General features: G+C 44.0%; 1 protein-coding gene across 2 annotated transcripts; it reads right to left on the minus strand.

Annotated features, from left to right (window-relative positions):
• Positions 1-1,253: 1,253 nt before the first annotated feature.
• Positions 1,254-26,685, minus strand: TMEM164 (transmembrane protein 164). 2 transcript variants are annotated; one of them, XM_066202364.1, is made up of 7 exons: positions 26,487-26,685; positions 25,751-26,315; positions 17,549-17,598; positions 16,529-16,595; positions 11,676-11,754; positions 5,969-6,069; positions 1,254-5,538 (listed from the first exon to the last, which is right to left on the minus strand). In XM_066202364.1, exons 2-7 carry the CDS (start codon positions 26,114-26,116, stop codon positions 5,332-5,334), a joined length of 870 nt encoding a protein of 289 aa, XP_066058461.1. In that variant the 5' UTR covers positions 26,117-26,315; positions 26,487-26,685; the 3' UTR covers positions 1,254-5,331. The 2 variants fall into 2 exon arrangements, with proteins under 2 accessions (XP_066058461.1, XP_066058460.1); XM_066202363.1 differs by lacking the exons at positions 16,529-16,595; positions 17,549-17,598; positions 26,487-26,685 and having other exon boundaries at positions 25,751-26,189.
• Between the last annotated feature and the right edge of the window lie 416 nt (positions 26,686-27,101).

Genomic DNA, 27,101 nt, shown 5'->3' on the forward strand with positions numbered 1-27,101 from the left:
GCTGCGGATGCAAAGCCTTGGAGAGCAGAGCAAGAGAATCCAGGGAACCCTTGGATGCTGCAGCCTGATGCAGCCATTACTTCACTTGCTCTGCAGCTTTGATTTCGAAGATTAACGAGCCTCTGAAGGGAAACCTGCCTGGGTAAATCCTAAACCAGTGCTGGAAGCTGGCTCAGAGGTTTGGTATCATTAGTCTGGACTGTGTCAAACTTGCACTAAACCTAATCTAAACCCCTGAGGCCCTGGAAAGGCAGAGCGAGTTACCTCTTCCTGCAGCACATTTCCACTCTTCTCACTGCTTTAGCCAGCTCTCCAATTCCCATGCTGTAAAAATCAAGCCAGGTGTTTCAGACGTAGAAACTCGCTCCTTATTATTTATTTGTTGGTTGGTATTAATAAAAAGCTGCTTTCCAATTAGTTCTAGAGAGCTGCTGACAACGATCAGCAGTGCCTGCAAGGGGAAGTGGCTGCCTCGGTTCAGCTCAGGCTGCCCCACAGCACTTCACACTGACTTTCTGCTTAAGCTCTTTCATCAGTCTTTGTACTCTTCCAGAGAAATTAGGCTGGAGAATTTATTCTTTTCCCCAGCCACATGAAAAATGGAACGCTCTGCAATGGCTGTATAATCATACAGGGTGGGCACATCCAGTATGTTCTTTTTCCAAGAACTGCACTCAAGGCAATAACCTGCTTGTCTGAGCTGTCCTGGGTCACAGGAATACATTTAACTGGGCTGCAATCATGTTTATTACAGCCAGAAGCGCTTGCAAAGTGCATTAAAACTCCTTTGCCCTCCTGCTGCGTGGGCCTGAGTGCTACAGCAGCTTTCTGAACAAAGGTGTGAGCTGGGAACTTCTGTGCCTGTCCCGCCATCGTCTGCTGGAGCGCCGTGAAATGGGAAGTGCGGGGCATTGCCCAGGCTGGGGGGAAGCATCCTCCTCGTCCTGCAGCAGTTCCCGGAGCTCTGCACCTGGAGCACAAGGACAGTGATTACAGGATTTGCGCCCTGCAGGGAGCTGTGCTGGTGGCTGGCAGGGAACAGGCAGAGTCAGACTGAGCTGCTCAGGGCTCCAGAAATCTCACTGTGCTCCCAGAACTGCTGTGTGCAAGGCAGGCAAACATCAGGCCGGGCACGACCTCCATCCTCCTCACCTGATTTAGAAAGAGCTCATACTTCGTGCCTCTGTGATTCAAACCTAGTTATAAAAACTCCTAAGCAAGACAGACTCAGCCCTGGCACAGTTAGAACGATGATCCAGTAAAATGCATTTATTTGTTTTAATTCCAAGGTTTGACAATTATTTCTCCCATAATCTGGACTTAGGGCACAACAACACCAACAACAAAAAAAAGCCCACCAGAGCAAAAAAATACGAAAACAGGTACACAAATTACCCCTCATTTGTAAATGTTACCTCATAACCAAAGTTTAGCACATTAAAAAGTTTACAAAATTGGTAACGCTCTTACAAATTATTCAGAACCAACAGCATTATGTGGCAGTTGAGCTCTGCCTGCTGTGTCCTCTGCAGCATTGGGAAAACGACTCGGGAAACGCAGAAAAGAGTTTTCAAAAGTACAAAATCGACCCTGAAGAAAAATAAAATCATTTATATAAACGGCTTGGTTTTGACTAAGTTACACCAACAGCTGCAAGAGAGATTTACAGCACTACCACTTAAAAGTACGAGATCACAAAAAAAACCCAACAGATTTGTTATGAGTCCTGTAAAACTGAAAACACCAAAGCTGACCTGTGTGCCTGCAGAAACCTCCCAGCGGGGCTGACACACCCTCCTCCTGGGTCTGGGCTTTTCCAGAGCTTTGTTAGCTGTGAGGAGGAATTTAATTCCTAAGGGTCCACCTGGAGTAAAGCAATGGCAACGCTGAAGAAAACGCCACAACTGTTTTCCATTAGCCGTGGATGCAGAGAAAACAAACGCTTCTGGTTTGGATGCAAGACTTGGGACACGAAAGTACAGTCAGTTAACAGTTGCAAACAGCCATTTCTGAAAAACACCACTGAGCTTTATAAAATTATCAAATGTACAGAAATATCAAAACACTGTGGCCAGAAAGAGAAACCTACTCTCTGTTCAGAGGTACTCCCTGACCTCGAGGTTTGCCTGGGCTGCAAATGGAGTGACTTCTCCTGCTTCCCAGGCTCACCAAGGCAGCAGCTGCTCAAGCACACGTCGGTTTTGCTTATGGGCAGCATTTTTTAACAAAGAAGCTGAACCAAAACCAGCTCCAGGTGCGTGTTCAGACTCTGGCTTTTCACTGATTTATAAACACATGGGCAAGAGCGGTTCCTTTGCACCCCTCAGAAGAAACAAGATGCAAATTCTCCTCTGGTGCTTAAAAGAGGAAGTTAAACAAGCAGATCCAGCTCAGGCACTGTGCAGTGTCTGAATCCCTGGAAAAATAGCACTGCAGGGATCCCCAGCAGCTGAAGCCACGGCACGAGGCGTGGGGACAGAAACGTTTCTGGTTTACCTCTGGTTTTGGAGGGCTCCTGACTCCAAGGCTGCATCAACAAACGCGCAGTGAACAGGTTTATCTCAGCTGATAATGCTTCACTCGTGGCTGCACCTGCAGGGAATGCAGCCCGTGGCAGCTGCAGCAATGAGTCGGTTTAACTCCTGGTTTCTTTTGAAACGCCCGCAGTCCTAGCCCTTGGAGGGCTCTGTCCACACCCCAACCCACCCCAGCATCTCTGAGGGCCAGGATTTTTTTGGGGCATTGCAGCCAGCAAATGAAGCCGCTCTGGGGTGAGGTTTTACACTCTGCTTCAGCTGCTGGGAACTGGGCCTGGCTGTGCCCCACAGCTGCTGAAATTGCCAGTGCCAGGACACCCGCTGTGAACTGTGCATTGGAACTGTGCATTGCACTGCAGCACTGTAAGTTCTCATCACCACGTCCTGGGCAACCGCTTCATGTTATTTTTTGACACGGATTGGGTTTGTAAGAGCCCAGGAGAGGATGCAATCACCTCCCAAGAACAGCAGTAGAGTTTTGTGCTTTCATTTCCAGCGTGAATAAGCGTAAAGCCACCAAAGAAATGTGTATAGTGTAACTGCCTAGAAAATAAACCATTGAGGGAAAACAAAAATCAGCCTCTGCCAGGGAAACAACAGCTAATTCCTGCAGAGATGAAGTTCTCTGCTTTCCCATCTGCACATTCAGCAAGCTCTGGCTAATGCACATCCCCAGCAGATACCGGAGACAGGTGAGGAATGAAGGATTTGAAGTCCCACAATTGCTTTAAAAAGTTGGTTTTTTTCTTTTCTGCTCCCATTCTGACCTGTCCTCCCCCTTCTGTGGAGCCTGTCTCAGCTATGCTGATGCAGTTTGGAGTGCTGGGTCACCAAAAATCAACATGAAGTTCCAAAAAGCCTTCAAAGATGGGGAAGGAGGCCACCAATGGTGACAAACAGCAGCTGCTTTACACTTGTTTAGAATGCCCTGAAGCAGGTGATTACAGATAGGAAATGCTCTCCTTTAGAAAAGGAAAAGAAAAAGCTCCTACTTAGGAAGTGTGTCTAGTAACTACAATGTCCTGGCAGGTAAAAAAAGGGAAGATTTAAAAAAAAAAAAAAAAAAAGGAAAAAAAATTTTAAAAACCCCAAATCCGTAAGTTATTTATAATGCTAAATAGTACTTGCAAAATTTGTCTAAGTAACACCAGCTGTGTATGCCTGAGGGATAGTTTAGGTACATACTGCATGTTCTCAAGTTGTGAGCATATAATACATTTTTATATATACACACACACACAGCAAGGCATGGAAGAAGGCAAAAAACCAGTTTGTAAATGAGAATATGGGACAACGTTATTTCTGATTGAGGTGTACGATATTTGAGTAAAAATATTTGAAGTAGCCACTTGATCCTTCACCAAGGAAAACATTTGAAGGGGAAAAAAAAAAAGTCAACTTACTTTTGCTTCCTGAGGTATAAACATCTGTACCTTAACTTCAGCACAAACCTTCAGGGGATGCAGCTGGAGGAGGTATGATGGTTTTGGTTTATCTTACAAGTCACAGCTTGGACAACACAACGATTCCAGAAATTCCCACAAATCTTCTGTACAAGAAAAACCTGCAGCCCTGAAACACATCAGTCTGAATAATGGGCTCACAGTTCTGGAAGAACACACTCGGGATTTCCCTTTTTCCTGCCCAGTGGTTTCTCCTCCTCCTGCAGAATTTGAGCAGGTGCACACGACTGATCACTCTGCCCACCCACGTCCTGTTCTGCAAGAGGAATCTTGATGGGTCATGGTGAGAACTGGAACGTGTTCTTTGCAGCAGAGGCCTGCACTGATCTGACATTCCTTTCCATACCTGTACTTTAAAATCAGCACACATGATCCAGCAGAGCTGCAGGGAGAGAACAGCTTCATTTGGTTTCTCACCAACCAGTCTGATCAGCACAGACAGAGCAGGAATGTTTCAAAAGCTACTAAATATAAAAAAAACCCCAAAAACCTGATGTTTACACTGGACTTTGTATCTCCACTCCCTCTCCAGCCTAAGGTAAGTGAAAAAAAACCCCATTTTGTTCAAAGTCAGGACAGTGAATGCAATATCTTATCATGGCTTAGATATAATGTGGTCTTTTGAAATTAATTCAACATTCTTTTTTTTTTCCCCTCACCAAAAATAAAAGCATCTCCGAAGCATCATGATGGGACTTCACCACATAGACACTTGTCCGCTGCAGCTTAGAAATTAAGTAGTTGATTAATTTATTTATTTTTTTTTAATGAGTTATTGTTCCCCAGTATTTTCAACCAGCCTAAAGAAAATCCACTAGAACCTCACTGTTCTGCACCTCTGACTGGAAGAGGAAGTGTGCACCACTTCCTGTGACCGTTTTGGAACATTCAAGCTCTAAGAGCTGAGCCAGGACGATGCAGTTCAGCATGTTGGTTCACATCAGTGGGGTGCTACAATTCAGATTATTTCCTGTGCTAGAAGTGTGTTATTGTTTACTGGAAAATGAGTCCAAACGAGGTAGCACTGCCACTCTCTCTGCTGGAATGTGGACAGGTCCTGGCCTCATTTTAGCAAGATTCTACTGTCATCTATACAAAATGTATAAAACACCAACCTTCCCCAGAATAAGGCCACTGATTTTGCCATTGGCAATAGGCAGTGAGAAACAGCAGGTAAAAAAAAACCAAACAAAACCAAAAAACCCTCACTTCATTACAGAGGTGGTTTTGAGGCAAAAAAACTCTGGGAAGAAGTACAAAGCCATTGTCCTCTCAAGTCCCCTCTTTGTTTTCCAGTATATCTCTGCTTCCCTACTCTGTGGGGAGAAATCTCAGTCTATTTTCTTAGCTGGGAGTCTGAGGAAGTCCATGCTCCATTTGAAGGTGGGGCCAGCACTGTGGAACAGCAGGATTATGAGTTTCCCATGGGTCATGGTCATCAGAGTCTGATGTCCGGACGCCCAGATTCGGTACCAGGGCCCATAGAAAGGGTCTGAGATGGCTGGGCACAACATGTTGTTCAAATTCACTTCTGTAACCTGAGGAAGCAACAACAAATTTATCAATTAACAGTATTTTTTTTTTTTTTTAATCTTGCACTGATTCACCTAAAACCAGTGAAAATTTTATAGAGAATTACCATAATAATCGAAAATGTTCTGGTGACACGGGTTTGCTCAACAAAAAAAAAAGCAGATCCAAATTCCACTGTGTATTTAATAAATGGATTTATGCAGCTAATAACCAGCCTATGAAATGTTTTACCAGGACTTGCAAGATGGAAGACACAAATGCTCTTTAGAACATGCAATTTGCACACAAGTAGCCTTAAATCAAAAATCTGCATGCAAGAAGTTTTATCCATGTAGACCTGGACACTGATAAACTATACTCAGTTTTTACTCTGAATGTGTTTTTCACTCTGAATGTACTTGCAGGCTATCCATTTATCAACCTGGCTTTACTTACCAGTCCCAGGATCTGCAAGATGCTGAAATGATACACAAACATGAACCCCGTGGATAAAAGAGCCCACCAGAAATTGCAGAGCGGTTCAGGGGTGTAGATGCCTGGAAAAGAAAGGAAGGAATGAATGTTCACACCCTCAGTGAATAATCCTCTCTCTCCTGCTATCTGCATGTCAGGGCATCTGCCTTGAGCTGATAACCTCCTCAAAGCCATTATGGTAATTAATATTTGAGTGCTTTATTTCTTACTTGAAGCATCCTGATCAGCTCCTTCTTGTCCAGCAGTGAAATGTACAATGTGTTACCTGACTAAATTTGTCTATTTTTCACCAACATCGATGATTTTTACTTCATTCCTCCTCCTACCACAGAAGTAATAAAATGCAGTAATAGTGCACAGTGAATCTTTAAAAAAAAAAAATAAATAATCAGGTTATTTCTATTTAATCACCTGCTTCTGGCAGGGATTATGATTTCGGCATGCACAGAACTGACTTGGGCAGCAGCAGGTCCTGCACAGCCTGTATTAGAGCACAGCTTGGCATCTCCTGATTTTATGGTTGTTTAACAACTATTAAAGAGGAACTTGCACCAATGATGCCAAGGAACAGAACAGCTGAATCAGGTGCTCAACCCATTAATGCCAGGCTGTGCTTTTCAATGGAAACTGCTGTGGAGATGTTTTCAGAGATACACTACAAACAGGTTTATAATCAGTAGGTATCACAGACACTGTAAAATTCTTTTTCCCTTCAAATGAAGTAGCAGATATATTATTGCAACCTTCCTCCACCCTCTCAAACCCAGGTTTTCCTGACAAAACACAATGCTCCCTGATCCAGAATGTACCAAGGGAATTGGATTGAATGAAAGCACCCAGAGATACAAGACTCTTTTGGGAATCAAATATTCAAATTTCCTATGGTAAGGACAAAACCAGATTACACAGTTCTCTGGGCTCTTACTAGCAGCCGTGAAAATTGCACTGGAAGATATGTGGAGAAATATTTCTTTCCTTATGACTTTAATAACTCAGCCTCGGGGCACGAAAGAAAGACGCACAGCGTCATGCTGCCTGGCTGCTGCAAGAGTTGCAGAGGATCAGAAAAACACACTGGCGATTTTTATCTGCCTTTATCTGCTCTCTCTGATCCATTAGATAGTATTAAATACGGGAACATGTATCCAAAGGACAGCTTAGAGCACAGGGTGCAATATTGACAGCGGCCTTGGCTGGCCAGCACACTCTGTAATTACCAGGAAGTAATTAGAGATTTCAGCAGACACTGTACGAGGCTGCAGGGAACTGAAAGAACTCCACATGCAGAGCACCCACCAGACCACAGCTGCTCTGAAAACGCCTGTGGATGGCATCCTGTGGGGATAAATACCAGTAACTGCTGTGACCACAGCACCGTTTAATGCTGCACTCCAGCTCAGGTTTAAGGGCTCCATGGCAATTCTCTTCCTCAAGCTCTGTGGCCCTTTTAAAATTACTTTCTGTATAGTTCCCTTCAATAATTTGTACCCCATCACGCCAGCTCAAATTGATTTTGCAGCAGCTACCTGAAATCAGTTCAATTAAACAGCATTTTGGGCAGGCTGGGACCTGGGGAGCCCACGATAAACTTGGGCACAGGAGCTGCCTGGAAAGCACGGGGCAGCTTGGAAGGTTCCTTATCCGGGGGGGAGGTGAAGGTCAGAGGTGTTTGCACAGTGAGTAAAACCAAAGGTAAAAGAGAACCCTACAGGAATCGCCTTGAGCTCTGCAGGTAAGGGGGAAAAAATGCCCAGCAGGAATCCTTGGGATGCACTTGGCAAGGGCGAGCTGAGAGCTGGCATCCTATTTGGAAAATGGCACAAAAGTCTTGGATGGGAGTGACATTCATTAAACTCCATGGCCTGAAAACATCAGACAGGTGACAGCACCCTGAATATGGTTTTTTTACTGCAGAGAGAAGAGGAGGAGGAAGGAATGAGCCTTGGTGGCAGAGTGCAGGAGATCATGGCTCTATTTTTGGCTGCACCAACTCGAGGTGACCTGGTCAAGCTTCACAGAAAACTCTTTGTGCTCCCTCCTCTGCTGTGAAGAAAACACTGCTTTGACTTGCAAAGTTTATTTATATTGTCCTTGCGGTTTTAGGTGCGTGTTTAACCTAGATACAAAGCACAACATGAAATTTAAATAAGGTATCAAAGCAGCTCCTGGGAACTGGCTGAGCAGTGCTAAACCAAATTAGGTTTCTGTTGGCAGTTGCCTGTGTTATTTCAGAAGTATTTGACAAAGCCTGGTGAGATCTAACGGGGAGAGCACCCAGGAAATCTAAAACACAGACACCTCCACTCCCAGGTGACTTACAGGGCAGGGAGAGTGGAAATACTGAAACAGGCAAGTGACTCCAGCTATAAAATGAGACTGGAGGGAGACAACAGTCAGTGAAAGTCTCAGGAAATTGCACAAAATGACAACACACATCCCACGGCACAATCTGGCTTTGAACCTGCTTCATGTCCAGCCTCAGTCTAACCAGGGACTGGTATTTCACAGGACCCTCAGGAGAGCTGTTCGGGTTCCCCCAAAAGCAATTTCCCTCTGCTACATCCTTGCTCTATTGCAAAATTAAAAAAAAATAATAAAATCAGCAAGTTTTGCTCTCTACAGATTTTTGGTCTTGCTTCACACTAAAAACATCCCCCCTTATTAGACTTTGCAATCCTGAAAATAATGGTGTGATTTTCAGCAGCAGCACTACTTGGACATCAAAGGACAAAAAAAAAAAAAGGAAACACTGAGCTCCACACCAAAACATTGTGGAGCACTCTAAATTCCACAGCGTGCTTTGGGATAACCGGTTTTAAATTCATACCTGGGATATTTCCTGTACATTTCTCATTAGAGAAATACCCTCTATAGATTTTATTACTCTCCTGCCCTGCTATTTAACAGATGGCTGTTTAATGGAGCAGCGTGCTCTGTTTTCCATAGAGCAGCCTGTGAAAAGAGAAACACCAACAGGAAAATTGAGAGCCAGCTGAGTGCTTGTCTGAAGGGCTGTGTTGGCTTTGGCAAAAGCTGCTGCCATAGGAAATCAATTTCAATAGGTGGGAGCAGAGGGTTACACTGCTGATGAGGATCATGGGCAGTTCTTAGACAGGAAGCTTTAAAAAACTAAAGATCAACAAAGAGATGCCTTTTTTTTTTTTTTTATACTGCTCCCTCCCCACTATGTGCTAGTTCAAACCATTATTTTTATTTCAAATCCTCAACACACGGCCTTCTGAAAATTTCCACACAGCTTAATAGAAAGCCGTGCTCCTCCTGTATTTCTGTGAAAACATAATGCAGGAGAAAATGACTCCTCTGCTTGAATTAGGGAATTAGAACCTAAACATAGTACGGTTTTTTAATTTAGTAGGGTTTAAAATAATCTCTTTAATGTCTTGCTCTCATTCCCACTACATTTGATAGAGCTTTATGAGTTTTCCAGTGCTGCACACTCTCTTTCATTTGTCTTACAATTACAAGTAGACCTGCTTAATCCAAACCTCAGAGCAACTATTACAATTCTCTCATTTTCAAGCTTACGAAAATGCGAGGGCAAATTTACTTTCCTTTTATTTCCCTTGATCAGAGGGTTAATTCCAGTTGAGCGGCCTATTGAGCTAGCTTAGAGATAAAACTTCCTTTCCAGGGGAAAACAGGAAAAAAACATGTTTTCAAGAGGATGATCCTGAAATCCACGTTTCCCCTAGAGCTCTTCTGGCTCCAAGCGCAGGTTTCAAACGAGAACCTTGTGCCAGGAGGTTTCTGTTTCCCCTCAGTGCCAGCTCCTCTCATCAGAACCAGCTCTCACAGCACCTGCCTCTCTCAGGAATCACTTTTTATATTCCAAAAGGCAGCAGCAGCTCCTCCTCTACCTTCAGACAGCAGCAGTTCTCCCAGATACTGGCACCTGCCCTTCTGAACTTCTCCATCTCCATGCCCAGCAAACAACTCATTTATTTATTATCTTTATAGCCTGAGCCTCAAATCCACTCTGCTTTAGGTGTTCTGCAGATTCCCAATCAAACTGAAGTAGGATATTTTTCCAAATACAATTCCTTTTCATTTTTTTTTCAAATTTCTACCCTTCAGTTCTCTCAGTCACAATCCACAGACTCACTGATGGAAATTTCTATTTCCAGTTCTTTACAGAGCTCTTCCAGCAGTTTTACTGCCAGCACATCGACATTAGATGGCAGCAAATGCCTGTTCATGAACACAGGGCAGGCGTGCACAGTGCTGGACCACGGTGACAACTGCCCAGCAGCAAACCCTCGAACTGCAAATCCAATCAGAACTTAACAGAACGACCTTCAAACCCTTCAAGCTGCAAACCCAGCTCTTGTCAGCCCCAGCTCCGGAAGAACCCTGAGAGGCTCTATTTCAAAATGAGCGAAAAGCCAAACCAAACCACCAAGCAATCAAAACTGAAGAGAACACAACCAGCATCATCCAAGGCCTCAAAGTGACCGTGTCTAAAAGTGACCTCAGGTGGGAACTGCAAGGCCTCCAAGCGATTTACTGACAGCACAAGAGCTTTGCTTGTCACTGCCTACAGTTCACTCCGTGGCTCTTTATGTTTTCTGCCCCCTGCTCCTCACCCTCCTCCTGCAAAGATGATCCTACAACCACCCAGCACTTTGGCATTATTTGCCAGGATTTTAGGCTATCGAGGGTGGATTGACATGAAACACGGCTGGTGTATTTCCCTGGTAAAAGAAAGAAACAGAATCGTCTTTTGAGGTATGAGACTTCACTTTCCCTTTGAGTAATTTTTTCTTAATTTCACTCAGCAGGTCACAGCAACACGAAGGTTCCAGTGAGACAGGGTGAAGGATCTGAAGTGACTGCTGGTTTAAAACTCGGTGGGTTCAGCGGGATGGAAGAGGCTGAGTGTATTTCATTGCTTGGCATCACATCACTCAGGGCTTTCATTAAAGGCTACTGAACACCTGGATCATAAATGATCATATTTTATCTCCTGCGTGGGACAATCCTGCTCTGCTAGAAAATGCAGCTGGAGGCACGGCAGCACTAGAGGGGGGCAGAGCATCACAGCAGCTGAGGGTGCAGTGCACTCCCTTTGAGGATCCACAACTGCAAAAATCACTGCCCAGGGACACACTTCAGGACTCCCAGGCTATTATGGCATCAGTGAATGCAAGGCAGCAATCTTGTCAGAAGAGATAACAAGCAATCTAGCTCATTTCTGTGGTGTGTGTCACTGCATTTCACTGGAGCTTCAGAATTCCTGGGATTTATCTAACTAGACAACTAATTTTTTTTAATTTTTTTTTTTTTTTCTCATTTTGAGTTCCAGTACGTCTCAAGAGACATCCAAGAAGGTAAAAAACCTTAAAAATACATCCCACCAACAACTGAGAATAATGCAAGATGGCAGAGATGCTGCTCAAGAAGACAATGCACATTGTGCAAATATATTCTAAATATCCCTTTGGGCAGAAGATCATTGTTTAAGTTTTTGTTTCAGTGCCTGACACAACTCATTACCTGGGTTAAATCTCCAACATTAGAACACCAAGAACTATTAATTAAAAGCAGAGAAAACTGGCAAAAAGAGGGTAACACCAGTGGTATCCAGTAAGCAGAGTGTTTTAATTCCACAGGACCAGCTCAATCCACAAGGAATAATCTGCCCACCTACCTCCTTTCTGCAGCAGATAAATGGGCACAACATAGAGCATCACATGCTGGATGTAATAAATCTCCGTTTCAAATGGAAGCTGGGGAACAAAGAAAATATTTGTAAGTATTTTTCATTGCCACCCACCAAGTTCCAGGGAGCAGTTCTCTGTCTGACCCACGGCAATGCCTTCAGTTCAGTTATTTTATCACCTGTGTGAAATAACAAATAATATTGGTCAGTGCCCTGAAAGTGCAGCTGTCTGTACCCATTCCATCCCCTCCACACCAACACAGCACTTCCAGCAGGAAATTCCCAAAATTAGCCACAAGCACAACAAAGAAGGAATAACATTAAGATTGCTCTTCCCCTTTCTTTACTAGCATGAGGATTCTAAACCCAACAACTGGATTATGCCAGTGCTGGCGTTCCCCCACTGGACACTGTGTCCTGATGGCAGCCTCCAAGGTGCTCAGCCAGCTCCTGTGGGGATCAAACTAAAACAACCCTCCTGGACAATCCGTTGGGTTAGTTCACTCCAAGGGTTCTGTACCAAAACAAACACGTGCAAGGTAACAGGATGCAAAAGCAAGAACTTCATGAAAATGGTGAGGTTTCCTAAACCTGAACCTCTCCTGCTGTCCCTCAACACAGAGGGCAGAGTGAGGGAATGAAAATTATTTGGGATGGGGCTAAAGCAGAGCTCCTAACTGGAGGAAGAGCTGTAAATCTCTCACTTCGGAAATAAACACCACAACACGAGGCACTCACTCCTGCCAAGGAGCATTCTCCATTGATCCGTGGTGTCAAAAGGGCTTCCACAGCCTGGGGGTGTGAGGGTCTGTCACACAAACACTGTGTGGGGACACTCCTGAGCACAGACTGACGCTTGTTGTGCTGCAGCGGTGCTGACGGGGTTTTGTTGGGCGTAAAACAAAACATCCTTTTCCCCACTGTAAAGGATGGCTTGTTCTGAAGCCTGGCTGATTATGCAAGTGCATTTCCTGCTTTGGAGCCGCTTGGCTGCTGCGCAGCTGCTGTGCAGCCAAGCACTCGAGTTGTACAGCCAGGCTCCAACAAACAGGAAAAGCTGGACTGAGCAACTCGCTCACCTGCATCTTGTGCCTTGTCTATAAACAGTTTTATCAATTAAAGACTCACTCAGCACAAGCACCTTTCACATGCAAGAAGAAACGGGAAACGAAGACAAGGGATCACCCATCAATCAAGGGTTTAATGAACCCCTTTGTGAAAACAAGAAAGATTTCACCCTCCGACTCAAACCAAAGAGAACAACGAGATCTTCCCATGCACTGAACTCGGCTTCAGAAAAATCTCTTCAAGGCAGCAGCAGAGTGGAGCGCAGAAGTCAGATGTTCTGAGCTCACCCCACAAGAGTCTGGACATCATACCGGTTTAGATTAAACCCTCAGAGAGAGCAGCTGGTTTTCAGTGGGCTCACAGGTTAACAACACTTTGCTCTGGTTTCTGACAGCAGCACCCCACTCTCTGTTAATTATTTATACCCTGGCACTGGGCAAGAGCACCTCCTCTGGACTGCAGAGTGTGGCAGAAAAGGAATAGAAGGAATTCAACTCTCACATTCTGGTCTTTGCTGGAGCACACCTAGAACACAGCCTAATAAAACCCCAAATGTTGTACTGCACCAGCCACCTTCTCAGACATTATCAGTGAATGACGCGCACACACACCATTTTAATGCACACAGCATGTGCAAGTGCCCAAATATGCACAAACTCTTTATCACCCCCCAGCCACACAAGCCCAATCTCTCAGCAGCCGTTTCTGTTGCTGTTGTTTCCTTGCTGCCAGTTAGATTAGGCCAGTTTGGAGACTGTTACTCTAAAATTATCAGTTAGAGTAATAAATATACCAATTATTACTCCAAAATTATCAATTAGAGTAATAAATATATTATTACTCCAAAATTATCAATTAGAGTAATAAATATCTCAATTATTACTCTAAAATTATCTATTAGAGTAATAAATATCTCAATTATTACTCTAAAGATCAACAGCAGCGCAGCAGCCAGTGATGGAATGCACTCACAGCCCTGCTCAGGGTGTGATTCTGCCCCTAACACAGATTTAGAACGGGCACCTCTCAGGCTAAATGGCTCTAAGAATAGAATACAGCAGCTTCTGGAAGCACTAGAAGTGCACCATCTCAGCCATGTGAGCTGACAGCCATGTATCCAACACTTTTGGGACATGTCCCGTTTTTTATTTCATCTACATCAACATTTTCAGGACATCAGCTTGCAAAAAATCCCCGCTTTTAAACCAGTGGAAAGACTTTCTAAAATTTGATTAACGCAACAAGAAAGCTCGAGCAAACCCGGTTACTGTCCAGACAGCTGGAGTCTTTGTGGCAGTTAAATGAATTTACATGCACAGCCAGGTAGGTTATCAGGACCCACACTGTGTGCACAGAATATAAATACAGAATAAAAAGAAATCTTTTTACTCCTGTATATCCTCTTACGCCTTACTGCCTCCCTGTGGGGAGCCTAACAACCCAATTCCCTCAGCATCTTCTTCTCCTTTATTTCTGAAAGGGTAAGAAGGACTCACAAAAGCACTGACTGGACAAGAAACAGTTTTATATTTATCCGGTGCCTACCCAAAAGCACAGAATTTAATTCCATCAGGACATGGCAAATAATGTAGCAAATAACTGCAATGTTTAGGTGCCAAACAAATACAAGTGGGTGCATCTGTTGCTTAAATCTGTTAATTGTTGGCACCTCAACCTCGTGGCAAGGCAGGAAAATGTTTTCTTGGAAAGAACAGAACACACTGACCTCACCTTTCAGGCTACTTTTTTTTTTTTGAACACTACCCCAGGTGCCTGTTACAGTCCAACGAGATTTTTATCTGCATTGTTTAGCACAGTTTGACCGAAAGATTAAAGTAACAGAAGGCAGAAACTTTCTACTGTAGTTTCAGTGAATATCCCCACTCCCCATTTTCACTGGCAATACACTACTGTTTTAAAAGGATTTTGAAACTACTGAGGTTCTAAAAAAACAAACAGAAGAATAAATTAACAGATACATTACAGGAAAATGGAAACCATGAAATTATGCCAGAAGCTTCCACTTCAGGTTAACTTGACACTGAAGCACATTTACAAAAAGACATTTATATTTCACTAAGTAAAGCAGCAAAAAACACACGACGCCAACAGACTGTGCCACAAAATGTCAGAGGTGTTCTGGAAACTGCGAGGAACAAATTAACACTTCCATCCCAAATCCCGATTCCCATCATCTGCTGAAGCAACGACTGCCTCTCATTCTGAATGACTGCATCAGAAGTTTTTCACTTCGCTATTACAAAACCAGAGCAGCCAGCTCAGAAAAAAATGAGGTTTTGTTTTGGTTTGTTTAATTCCTAGTAGGATTTAGGAGATATTTCCTGCTTTTAGGACCATGCTGGTGTTAAAACCCCAGTGAGAGGTGCGGAGCAGAATGTGTGTGTGCCATGGGAGGATCTGGATGGAGGCAGTGCTGTACAACATCACCCACATCATCCTGTGCCAGGAGAAACAGGGAAAAGTGACAAGCCTGGCAAGCAGCTGCGAGGCCAAAAACATCCTAAGTTGTAATTATTCCAAAAATATTTACTCTTGGACAGCATCTTTTGGCCACTCTGCTCCCAGTTACAGGAAAAATTTTATAAGCAAGTCTGTATCTTCCTTGTTTCATCACCACTGCCCTCACATGAATGAGATCTGTAATAATGACAGAGAAAATACAAGCTAATGGTTTATTAAATACTTCAACGTGGTTTTTTTTTCCTTCAAAGGTTACCCAGACCAATTTTGTCATGCCTAAGGTTATATTTCCTTACAAACTAGATGCTTTTAAATACAAAATAAAAAGTGCTTTCCTTATCAGGAAAATAACACTTGTTTTATTAATTGGTTGCCTCTTCAACAGTAGAAGTTTTGATAAAATGCAATTGCAAACTGCACATAAGCATAACATCATACTTCATCTCATTTAGACTTGCAAGTGGAGAGCCACCAACAAAATCTGAAATGGAGTCTGAAGCCCACAACCATTTTGTTAATAATATTAATTCACCCTCTATTATGGACAAAATTTCCTTCAATATAAAGTACTCCTATCTGTCTTAAAACAGACATTAAAATAGCTGCAACAACAGATTTTCTGCAGATAAATCATATGAAAAGAATTAAAAGCATCTATTCATATGTGCATATACATATACATATACACCCCCTCTATATATGCATGGGTAACAGCTCCTGAAATAACCCACAGAAATACTTCATTTCACTCACACTCAAAATACCTTTTTTACCTTTAACTCCCAATGGGTTTAAGAATCTCTCTAGGAACACCAACAGGCTAATTTTTTTTTATTTTTTTTTTTGTCCAGGAGATTGAAGTTTTACAGCAGGCTTGAAAACTTGTATGGGGGGAAAAAAAAATCTGCTTTGCCTAATCTCGGGGAGAGCGAGAGCCAACAACAACATTTGGCATTTTCCAGGCCTGAGGAATCTTACATTTACACAGAGTTTGAAAAGTCTGAAAGTGGATTTTGACCACGAGGTTAACACCTGTGAAAGGCTCTTGCAAAGCCATCAGATTTTCCCTCCATTAGTGACCAGGATGAAACAAACACTCAGTAAAGCAGTGCTGGGTTACAAACATCCAAAAATCCCAAGATTGCTATTGTGGCTCCACTGGAATGACCAGGAGTCTGCAGCTTGGTAAAAAACTTTAAAAGGCCCAGCAAAGCAAACATCTGACATCACTCCAAAGATAATCTTTGAGAAATAAATCAAAAAAAAAAAGAGGAAAAGCACAGTGCACTCACCAGGCGTGTGTTAACCACAGGAAACAGCAGTGCTAAGAGGGCCCCGTTCAGCATGTGCATCTGCAGCCTTGCAAAAGAGAGGGGATGTTATTTTTCACAGATGGAAATAAAATGCAATGTTTTCATGTGTTTTACGCAGTGTCTCCTCAATGAAAGATAGCAAGGCGCTTAAAAAAAAATGGTTTGGGCTCGGGTTCGAATTAAGTCACCATTAAATGCAATAAAACTGGACACAAGCCTATCTTTAAATACACACTTAAAGAATTTTCTAAAGTAGGACTGCTTTCTATAATGAGCTTTGGATTCCTAGAAAGCCTGGACTGCCCATAATCCTAGCTGCTAAATAGTTGGAATTCTGCTGTTCACTTGTCTTACAGAGCTTAAAATAGCCTCTTTGATGAAGGGTTTTACTCCTCTTTAATGCTGTGCGTGAACAGCTTCGACGTAAAGCTTTAAGAATTTGAAAGAAGTCCTTTAAATAAAAGAATTGCATTTGTCAAAATGCAACAGCGAGTCCTAAGCAAAGCACAAGGCAGGGAATAGTGTTATACACTGTAATTTGTACAGCTTTTAGCCATCTTTTTTTCTGAATTACTGTTGGATCACAGGAAGGGAAAATTAGTATCAGAACTGTTTCAGTCTACTTTGCATCAGACACAAAGTAAAGAATAAACTGGCTCCCACCACTGTCTGTCAAACTCCCAGGAATTTAGAAGTAACTTGAGGGAGGAAAAGGTATTAATTTTAAAACAGATTTTCAAATATAATCTCTATGCTGTCAGCGTGTTAGGAAATAGATATATCCATTCTGAAAAACAACAAATGTTGTGGCCTCTGCTCTACAACGGATTTCCTGGACATCAGACAAGCTTTTCACACCTTTTCAAGGTGTCATTTTTCAATCCAACCAATGTGCCTTTCCAACTTGATATTTCCCTTAGCATTTTATAAATCAGGCAGTGATTAACTTCTGAAATACATTGCAAAGTAGACAGAAATACAGCATGGCAGAGGCATTACCTGAAGAGAATCATTGCAGTCCGACATGGGGGACAGGCAAGGAGAAAAATCTGAAATGTTAGAAACAAATCTCAATGAATGACAGTGACCTCTTTTAGAATCCATTTCCTAAATCTTTCCCTCTCAGTTCTGTATGTCACAAATCATTCCTTGCCAGAAGATGTGTTTTAAAGCAGAGCTGGGAAAGACTTAAAGTCTTTAACAAGTCAAAAGGTCTCCCGTTACCTCCGTATAAAAAAATTTGAGCAGTGTGAGCAGCACCGAGGGTTCAGCTCCTGCCAGTGCCTACGAAACCAAATTCTAGCCAGTTATTATTATAAAAAAAATTATAAAAGGTCTCTTAAGAATTAATGTATCACCAATCTTCTACAGCAGCTCCCTCAATCATGGTGGCGTCCTTGCTGCGCTAAATATCAGCATTTACAGCAACATCACCACTGTCCTTCCCTTCCCCAGTGCCAAAACCTCACACAGGAACTTTAAAAACTTCCTATTAGCAAGTTCTTGCTCTAGGTATGAGAAGATTACTACACAAAAGGTTCAATAATAATTTTTTAAAACGTTGTCCACCACTGCAAAGAAGAGACTCTGGTTTACTGTTCAGTATTTCAGCAAGAATACGGATCACAGATTTTACTGCTGTTCCTCAAATAAAGTCACAACACCTCATTTCACTGACAACCAACAAAACAAGTGATCACTGAATGGAGGGAGGACATTTGGAGGGCATGTCCGGGAAATTTCAAAGGACACACCTGTATCCGATTTTTTTCAAAGCTCTGTATAAAGGGTGTCATTACTCAGCTCAGAGTATCAGCAGTCTTAAACACACAGTTCACAGCAGACAAGCTCATGAGCTCCAGCACAAGTGTTCCCACACTGATCCCATAATCCTGCTGCTTTTCACTGTCACACTGGGAACTCAGCCCTTTGCCTCGCAGGAGGGAACAGCTCTGTGCCACGGACAGAAGAATCCTGAGTTAAATCAGCAGCAGAGCTCCCCAGCCCCTGCCCTCCGGCAGAACTCAGGGTTTCGGGGGCTCTCAGAGTGCCCCAGCCCAGCAGACACAGGCGGTGTGGATGGCAAAGCACTGGGAAGGGGGTTCTCCTTGCCCAAGGCACAAAAAAGAGGAATTTTTAAAAGGATAACTACCTCAGGGTGGTAAGTTTAAGTGTACTTTACTGTGCTTGTGAAAATCATCCATTTCCCCTCCCAATGGGGCAAGGAAGATCCAAGATGGACAGTTTAAAAGATGTAAAGGATTATTGTCAATCGACTCTAAAATTAATTTTTAAGCAAGTTCAAAGCAATCATTCTATCATTTATCAGAAAGTAATAATTTAACAACTCTGTCATGCAGCTTTGAGTCAGCATTTCTTTCTGTACAAACTATCGGGTCAGCATAGAACACTTAAAAGCCATCAAAAAGGGAATAAATTCCCTTCTAGAAGAGAATTTAAACAAAAAATAAAAACCATATCTATGGTTTGACCAGGTCAGACTGCTAAATCTGGGGGGGGGGAAAAAAAAAAAAAAAAAGAAGAGATACCAAAATATCTTACTTTCTAATTGTTAAACAGGAGCAAGTTGAATATATTAAATATTTGAGCATAAAAATCACCACTGCCTCAGTGCAGCTGTCAGGTTCAGGGATTAATGTGTCCTCTGTTAATCCAGTGCTAAGGATACTCATGATTCAAAGCAACACTGCTGGCAGAGCTTTAAGAAATATTACAGTCAAAGTAGTTTCTGTGTTACATAAACCAAACACAAGGAGCTGCCTGGCCCTGGTTCCAACCCCTCAGCTTCCCAGCTGTACCCAGGGATGGAAGACGTGCAGCAGGCTGAAGAGCTTCCATCCTCACAAGCTAATATATTGTAAATTATCCACGTTCATTGGGACATTCTGGGTTAGTGCCCCCTTGGTTTGTTTACTCAGCAAACTCATATTCACCTCCTTCCCTTTCAGAGTCTTAGGTGAAAGATTTCTAGATCTTCTCAGAGTTCAGGATTAATTATTAACACAACTCAGGTCTTTCTAGGAGTGCAGTAGCATTAGCTATCACACTTTAGGAATTGGTATTTCACAGGTCACTGAAGCTATTTTTCCTTTTTCTCTGACTGCTATCTGCACCAGCCCTTCACTAGTAGTGGGTTCCTTCATTCCCCATTCTTAAGTCAGTGCTTGAACAAAATCTGACAATTAAAAAAGTATCTGAGGTGAAAGAACAAAGAGGCTGAATTGAAAAAAAAAAAATAATCCTACTTCCAATTTCTTAAGAAAGTTTAATTTACACTGATTTTAGATGAACTTGCATCTCCCTCTGCCAGTGCCACAAGTTCACAAGAAGGTTCTCACGTGCATATTCACTTTTGTGACTTTTCCCCCTGAGCAGGATGTTTGGCATTGGTTTCCTACCAAAGCAAACTCACCATAGAAAAGTCCTGCTCTGCTCTGCCTGGAGTCACCAACACCTTTTTCCTTGTCGCAGCTCAAAATCCCTCATTTTGCAGGATTTTACAACAGAAATTTTTAGTCTTTAGGAACACGAGACAGTAACTAACAGCCTTACTACAGCCCACTTTTACCAACGAAATGGTAACACAATCCATGAAAAGCTGAGGGATGCAACATGGCATTCCTGACCATTTCAGTTGGCCTTGCACTAACCAACAAAGTCCTACAATACAAACCATTAAATGTGCCTGACACTATTGACTTGGCCATCTCACCACAACAATCTAAAGCCCAGGGGAAGTGCCAGCAGAAGCACGAGCTCCATTACACTCTGCAGCCTTCAAACTCGAGGCACAGGACTTGCTCCCGGTGAACAGGGCTGAGATTGCTGCAGGGGATGTGGCTGCTGTACAACCATCAGCACACCACAGCATTTTAATTTATGCTCCAGGAAAACTCATCATCTGTGACTGGGACTGTCAGCATTGACAGCAGGGCAAGGAGACAGCGAACAAGGGCTTCTTAGACTGGAAATCACGAGAGGAAAACATCCCAGCCCCTGGAATCTCTATATCCCTGGTGTCCCTGCTGCTGTTTTCATTCACCACCCCACTGAAATCCCTATGGCCTCAGGCAGCTACTCCTGAAATATCAGTTTGAGCTACCAGCAAACACCCTGCATGGAATGGTGTGTGACACTGCTAAAGAGGAGAAAAAAATCCATCCTAAAAATATATATCACAGCCAACGGCAATACATCGTAACACTGGATGGAAACAATTATTAATAGTTCTGTTCTGGGAAAAAAAAAATCTAAACAAAAGAAGAAAAAAGAAACAAAAAAGGCCTTTATCTCCTTAATACCTTGCTCAAACTACAAATGTCACGCTTTGAATGGTATTTGCTTTAAATCTCACCAAAACAAACCAATATCTGGTTACCTAACCATTCATCCAGTGGCCTTTGGATGATAACACTCAGTGTAAATATTTGGGGTCAGAGAAAGCCAAGCATTTTCATCCAGTTTCCAGCCATGCGCTTCCTATTCCTGCTTGGAGAGCGAGATATCCCTTGTCAACTCACCACTTTTTATATTCTTTTCTCCCAGGAATATTCAGAATAAAGGAGAGAATTATCTAAGAATGCATTCATTACAGCCTGAAGCACATGAGTATTTCCATACTCTAGCAACTTCAAAACAAGACTGAGAGCTTTAGACTCCAATTCCTGAACTAGAACACTCACCAGCATCATGATGAGTTCCTCTGGTGCCAGGACTAAAGCTCAGGATAAAGCATCACTGGCTTTAAAATCTTGTTTAAATTAAAAATCTTAATTAAATTAAATCTCTTTACAAAAAGAAAACTGAATCACAGCCTTAGGACACATTTGTTATCTTCTTTATCCTAAATAAAAAATAAATGACTGCTTAAAAATAAGACAAATAAACCAAATGCAGACAAAAGTAGCAATTGAGAAAAAGAAACTGGCGGCTGTGGGAACCAGGGGCAGGTTAAGCATGTCCTGGTGTTGGGAACCAACGGTTCTGGAGCTCTGCAGAGATAGAGGAACTGCTGGATTGGATTGTCTCCTGAGCTGTCACCTCCTAGCTCTGTGTCTGCTCTCATCTTCCTGGAAGGAAAATGCTCTCCTTTGCTTGCCACCAACACTGCTGCTGTCACTGCTTTAATTCTTCTTCATCTGTCCTTTTTCACCACACACCAGCATGAATTCCCTCTCTAGCCATCAGCTGTAAGGAAAAGCATTACAAGTTAACTTGCAGCTGTAAAAAAACAAAAAACTTATGTTCATAGACTCACATTTTGAAAAATGTGTATGTATTTGTAGGCAGTTTTGGCCCTTTAATTTTAATTCAAGGTTTGGAAGAGACAGAATATTAAAAAACATACACAATTTAACTGACTCTTCCCAATATTACCAGGCATTTAGGAACCATGTATACAAACTAAAAAGAAAAAAAAAAAAGGAGGAAATAAGTAATTAATTAGATATATTTGGGGACATATTCCCAAATGATGCAGAATTCAGTCAAGCTGTGTTGATTATGTAAGTTCTGAAAACAGCTCATTGTTTCAAAAAAACCAGTAACCTCTTTTGCAGAGGACAGAAGGGACCCAGGTCTCTAAAGAAGCCAGAACTGGAAATAATCAACGCAGAATTTAGTATTTACTGAGCTGCAGATGCACTTAGCACTCAATTTTTTTTTATGCAGAGCTCAGATCAAGATAACTGGGTGAAACTTCTACTTCCTTCCCCTTTATCTTTACTTTTCTTTGCCTAAAAAGATCACCAAAGCAATAACCCAGCAAAGCAGATGTTTCCTCCAAACACACTTTCCTTTATTCCAAAAAAACGTCAGTCCTCAACTGGCTGCAGTGGAATAATGGGGTGAAGAACTGGCAGAGAATGACAACAACTGGCCAGCAGAGAATCTACCACTGAGAAACGATTTCTGCAAAACTCTTTCTAGAACGAAACAGAATTACGGAATTTATTTTAAGGTTGGCATTCAACCACCATTCTGGAAGAAGGCCTAGACATAGTGAAGTCAAGTTCAAAATCTGCACCAGCTTACAAGAACTTCTCAATCCTTCTCCACAAGCACGCCCTGGCTGCTGCTCAGAGTCTCCTTCACAAAGCCAGTGAAGAAATCAATAGTGCTGTTTTGGCTCTTGAGGAAATCCTTCCTCTCACACTGCTCCGTCAGAAACTTCAAAGATTTCCCTCACACAGCCAACTTCAACACCACAGTTATGTCCCAAAACATACTGGAAAGGATGAATGTCTTGGAAATACAACACCTGGTTCCTTAAATATCTGCTGGTTTTTTTTTGTTTCCTGCTATGGAAAGGCAAATAGGTTTTGAGCAGCCTAGAGATTTAATGTTTCTCTTTTATGCCAGGTCTGCAGCAGCACTGATTGCTAGTCCTAAAAGGAGAGAGGTCTGTAGCTTGTTTTTGTTTTCTTTTTTTAACAGAGGTATTCCAATCATTTTCACAAAGACCATTTTTTATATAAAGAAAGAGTTCAGTATGAATTCCTTCAGAGACTTCTCTCCTTGCTGCACAAACAAGCCCCATCCCTGGCAGAGAAATCACACCCATCTCCATTCACTCTGGTTACAAAACACATATAATTTTTTAAGGCTCGAAGGATTTCTCTCTCAACGATGCTGCATGCATGACACTGGTGAAGAAACACCCTTCCTCCTCCAAAAGCTAAGCAAGGAGCCAAAACCCAGAGCAGGAAACGAGTGCCACGGCTTCTAGGTAATTCAACCAGATGACAGGGTGGCAAACAAATTCTTTCCTCTTACAAAAAGATTTGGGCAGAGGTTGGCATGACAGGCAGAAATTAGACATCTGGGCAGAACAGACGCATGTCTAAAACTCAGTGGCCATTATATCACACAGTACAGTCTGCCCAAATGCACACACACCTAACTTCCATTTTCCTTTGATCCCATTTCAGCCTTAGGTCTTTTAAGAGCAGGACTTTTTCCTTCTATGCAGGGTAAATGTGCAGCACAATTTTCAGTTTCAAATATTTCTGGCTCAGAGCCCAGAGCCTTTGTTGCTGAGGTGAAACAGTCTCAGCTGAAGAAAATGAAAACAGAGATAGAGTGAAAGAAGAGCCCTTTACCAACAGCTACTGTTGGCTTCCCTTTGAAGTGATCTTGATTGTTGTAGCACATTTCATCTCGTCACCTTCTGCTTTGTTCACTCTATTGTTTAGACACAGCAGGATTATGTACACACTACTGCAGGAACAGAAGTGAAGGACAAATTATATTTTCATGTATTTCCTCTTACAAATCTGTTGCCCTCAGCACATTCAGGCTAGAAAAACAATGTTTTCAAGATTCCAACTATGGATTTTTTGTCAGGTGGTGGAGGTCATTAACTATCTTTGGTTCTAACTCCCTTTGTCTGCTGAAATCCATTGGTTTTGTCTTTATTTTCTTTCTCTACATCAAGCCCAGGCCTATTGCTATTACATCTTTTTGAGGACGAAGCAGCATGACTTCTGCATTTTGCCAGTGTGCTCACCTTCTCAATTTCACAAATGCTCGTTTCTAGCGAGGAGTTAGCATAGGATTATTTTAAAAACTTCACAATTAGTCAAAAAAGAGAATCAGAAATGGCAATGCCTGACTGCAGAGCTTACAGAACTCTACACAGGCTCCATCTCCATTTCAGGGGGCTTTATTGAAAGAGGGGAACAGATCCAGCTGCCCCAGGTCTGTGGAAGCAGTCGGCTGAATGATGATTGTTAACATCATAACATAAAGACAAGTAAACTTTCAAATCCTCCTGTTAATATATCCTCACCTCTTCTCCAGAGAACTAACAGGAAAACTTCCCAGTTATCATTGAGTACTGCCTAGAAATGGAACGTGGCTGTATTATTTTGATTATTGTAGTCCTTGTATACCTTCACTCCCAAATACTGACTGACAGATTTCACAACAATCCTTATCACTTCACGGGAAGGAAATGTCCTGAGCTGTAAATTACTGAGCAAATGCTGCATCACAGCCTAGGCATTTACACAACCTACTAATTATCTCCGGAACTGTAAATTAATACAGTTAATAACTGTAAATTGCTGCAAAGGTCTTGAATATTGCTGTAGCAGCTTCTTTCCCCCCCCCTTGAAATAAAACCCACCTTCCCTGAACCGCTGGAACAACCAGAGAAGATATTTTCCCCAGGTGTGAATCCAACAACTGGCTAGATGTGATTCAGCCCAGATCACCTCGCACGCTGCAATGGGAGACCCAGAATGGCACTGATCTGATTTCCATCTATTATTGATCCTGGACAGGCACTGCTATCGCAGCAACTTTGATGAAAGCCTTTTAGATGTCCTTCGGTTCATTCCTGACTGTGAATTTTTTAAGCTATTCAATGCTGAGGGTACAAAATTAGGACAATAATAATATTTTTGACCTCTCCCACACTCCTTAACGAGCTCAGCAAAGCTGATAGTTAAGTACACACACAGGACTATTAACAAACACAGCTTATAAGCTTTAGGTAGCCCAGTTCAGTAATTGTCTGTGTATCCACTATTTCGAAATCCACACGAACTGCACATTATTACACATCAACAACCATGCCACAAGTCATTAAAGGTGGATTAGGCCACATCAGTTTGTTCACCCCACAAATGACAAGCAGGTAACACCTGTTTCTTCACTATTCAGGCTCTAAAATTAGAAAGGCAAACCAACATTATCTGCACAATGAGTAATTAGTCTCTCCGACACCTTCACAAAATACAATCACACCCCTAGAAGGCACTTGCTTGAAAAAGCTGCACGGAAAATATGTAGCTGGTTTTGCATCAATCTTGTTTTCATTCGGTTTGGTGCAAATTCTAGCACTGCTGTCAGTGCAAACAGCACCTTCTGTTCTTGAGGCAAGGACCAGGCAAAGGCAAGCGATGAGAACGCCTTAATGACCTACGCCTTCAACCAGAGATCTGGACATGGGTTAGAGCTACAATTTCACCTTTTCGTCTGACTTGGGTTTTTTGACAGATTTCGATTCAACTGAGTAAACAGCTAAGTTTTAAAACAATTAAACCATTCTTGACATTTGTACTTTCGCTAGGCACTTTTGGTCCACAAACCGACTGCGTGGGGGGGGAGAAAAAAATACAGTTTTGCAAGTACATCATAAAAGCAAACTTCCAGGCGACCCTGCCCGAGCCTTACCTGCATCATGGTGACCACGTGGCAGGGATTCAGGAGGTAAATGACAGTCCTGGTGGCAAACTTGAAGCCCACCTCCAGCCCAAAGATGAGGCAGAGCAGCACCAGCAGCACGTTCTTGCCCAGGCTCTCCCGCTTCGCCTGGGGCTGCTGCAGCAGGTTCTCCAGCTCCCGGACGTGCTGCTGCCTGAGCTTCCACAGGGACACGAGGATCTCCAGGGTGCCCACGGCGAGGAAAACCAAACTCTCCAGCCAGCGCTGGCGGCCGGAGAGAAAGGCGGCGCACTCCGGCCCTCCATTGCCGGCGAAGCTGGGGTCCACCCCGCCGTACATCCAGTCCAGGAGGTTGTGGAGGCTGTAGCGAGACATGGCCGGACGGCGCCTCTCCTCCGGGAGCGAGGCGGAATCAAAGCCACAACGCGGCCGGGCTGAGGAAGCACGAAGCGCCGAGGCTCCGCCGCCGCAGCCCTTCCCCGCCAGGCTCCGGGAGGAGCGGGCGGCTCCGCTCGGGGCGCGGGCGGCTCCTGCCTTCCCTGGGGCCGCCCGGCGGAGTCCGGCACGCAGCAGCCTGAGGGGAGGCAGAGGCCGCAGCTGCACGGAGCCCGAGCGCGGCAGCCCCTCCACGCCGGGCCCCCTCCTCCGCCGCCCACCGCCCGCCCTCGGCTGCCCTCATCCCGCCGCACCCATCCCCGGAGCCCGGCCGTCCCTCCGCAGCCCTCCCCGCGCGTCCCCGGGTTACCTCGGCGGGCGGGCGGCTGTCAGGCAGCGGCAGGCCCGGCGCCCCCGGCCGTGGCGAGGCACGGCAAGGAGGAAGCGGCGCTGCGCCGGGCGGCGGCGCGGGCACGGCCGACGCTCGGGGCCCCGGCGGGCGGGCCGCTCGCCGCGCCTGGCCCGGCCCTTGCCCGGCGCCGCAGCATCACCCCACCGACGTGCCTGCCTCACGCCGAAAAATGGACGAGTCCCCCGAATTGGCTGCGCCCCGCCGCCCGCTCCTCCCTCTCCCGCACGGCTGCGCCCGCCTCCCTTCGCCGCCGCTGCTCGCCCGGCGGGTGCGCGCTCCCCGGCCGCCGCTCCCTCCCGCCTGTTGCCGCTGCTTTCGCCCCGCTGCCCCCCTTCCTCCTCCTCCTCCTCCTCCTCCTCCTCCTCCTGGCAGCTGCCCGCGGCTCGCCCCCGCAGTGCCACGGGCCGGGAGGGCGCCAAGGAGCGGGCACGGCTCTGCGCGCCCGCCAGCGCCGCGCGGTTCGCCCGCCCGGCCGGCAGCGACCGTAACTCGATAAACCAGTTCTACAAGGGCCATTGCAGCAGATACAGCTAGGTCGGCTGAGGAAAGCACAAACCCGAGCGGGGCTCCAGC

Source organism: Chamaea fasciata, unplaced genomic scaffold (assembly GCF_029207755.1).
Source record: "Chamaea fasciata isolate MVZ Bird 193981 ecotype frontalis unplaced genomic scaffold, bChaFas1.0.hap1 SCAF_22, whole genome shotgun sequence".
NCBI lineage: Eukaryota > Metazoa > Chordata > Aves > Passeriformes > Sylviidae > Chamaea > Chamaea fasciata.

Excerpts from the sequence above, each read along its gene's own strand:
- TMEM164 (XM_066202364.1), bottom strand. The coding sequence starts at position 26,116 with ATGTCTCGCTACAGCCTCCACAACCTCCTGGACTGGATGTACGGCGGG. Across the intron at positions 16,596-17,548 it reads ACTGCAATGATTCTCTTCAG|GCTGCAGATGCACATGCTGA; the intron begins GTAATGCCTCTG and ends CTCTTTTGCAAG. Across the intron at positions 6,070-11,675 it reads TTATCTGCTGCAGAAAGGAG|GCATCTACACCCCTGAACCG; the intron begins GTAGGTGGGCAG and ends TTTCTTTTCCAG.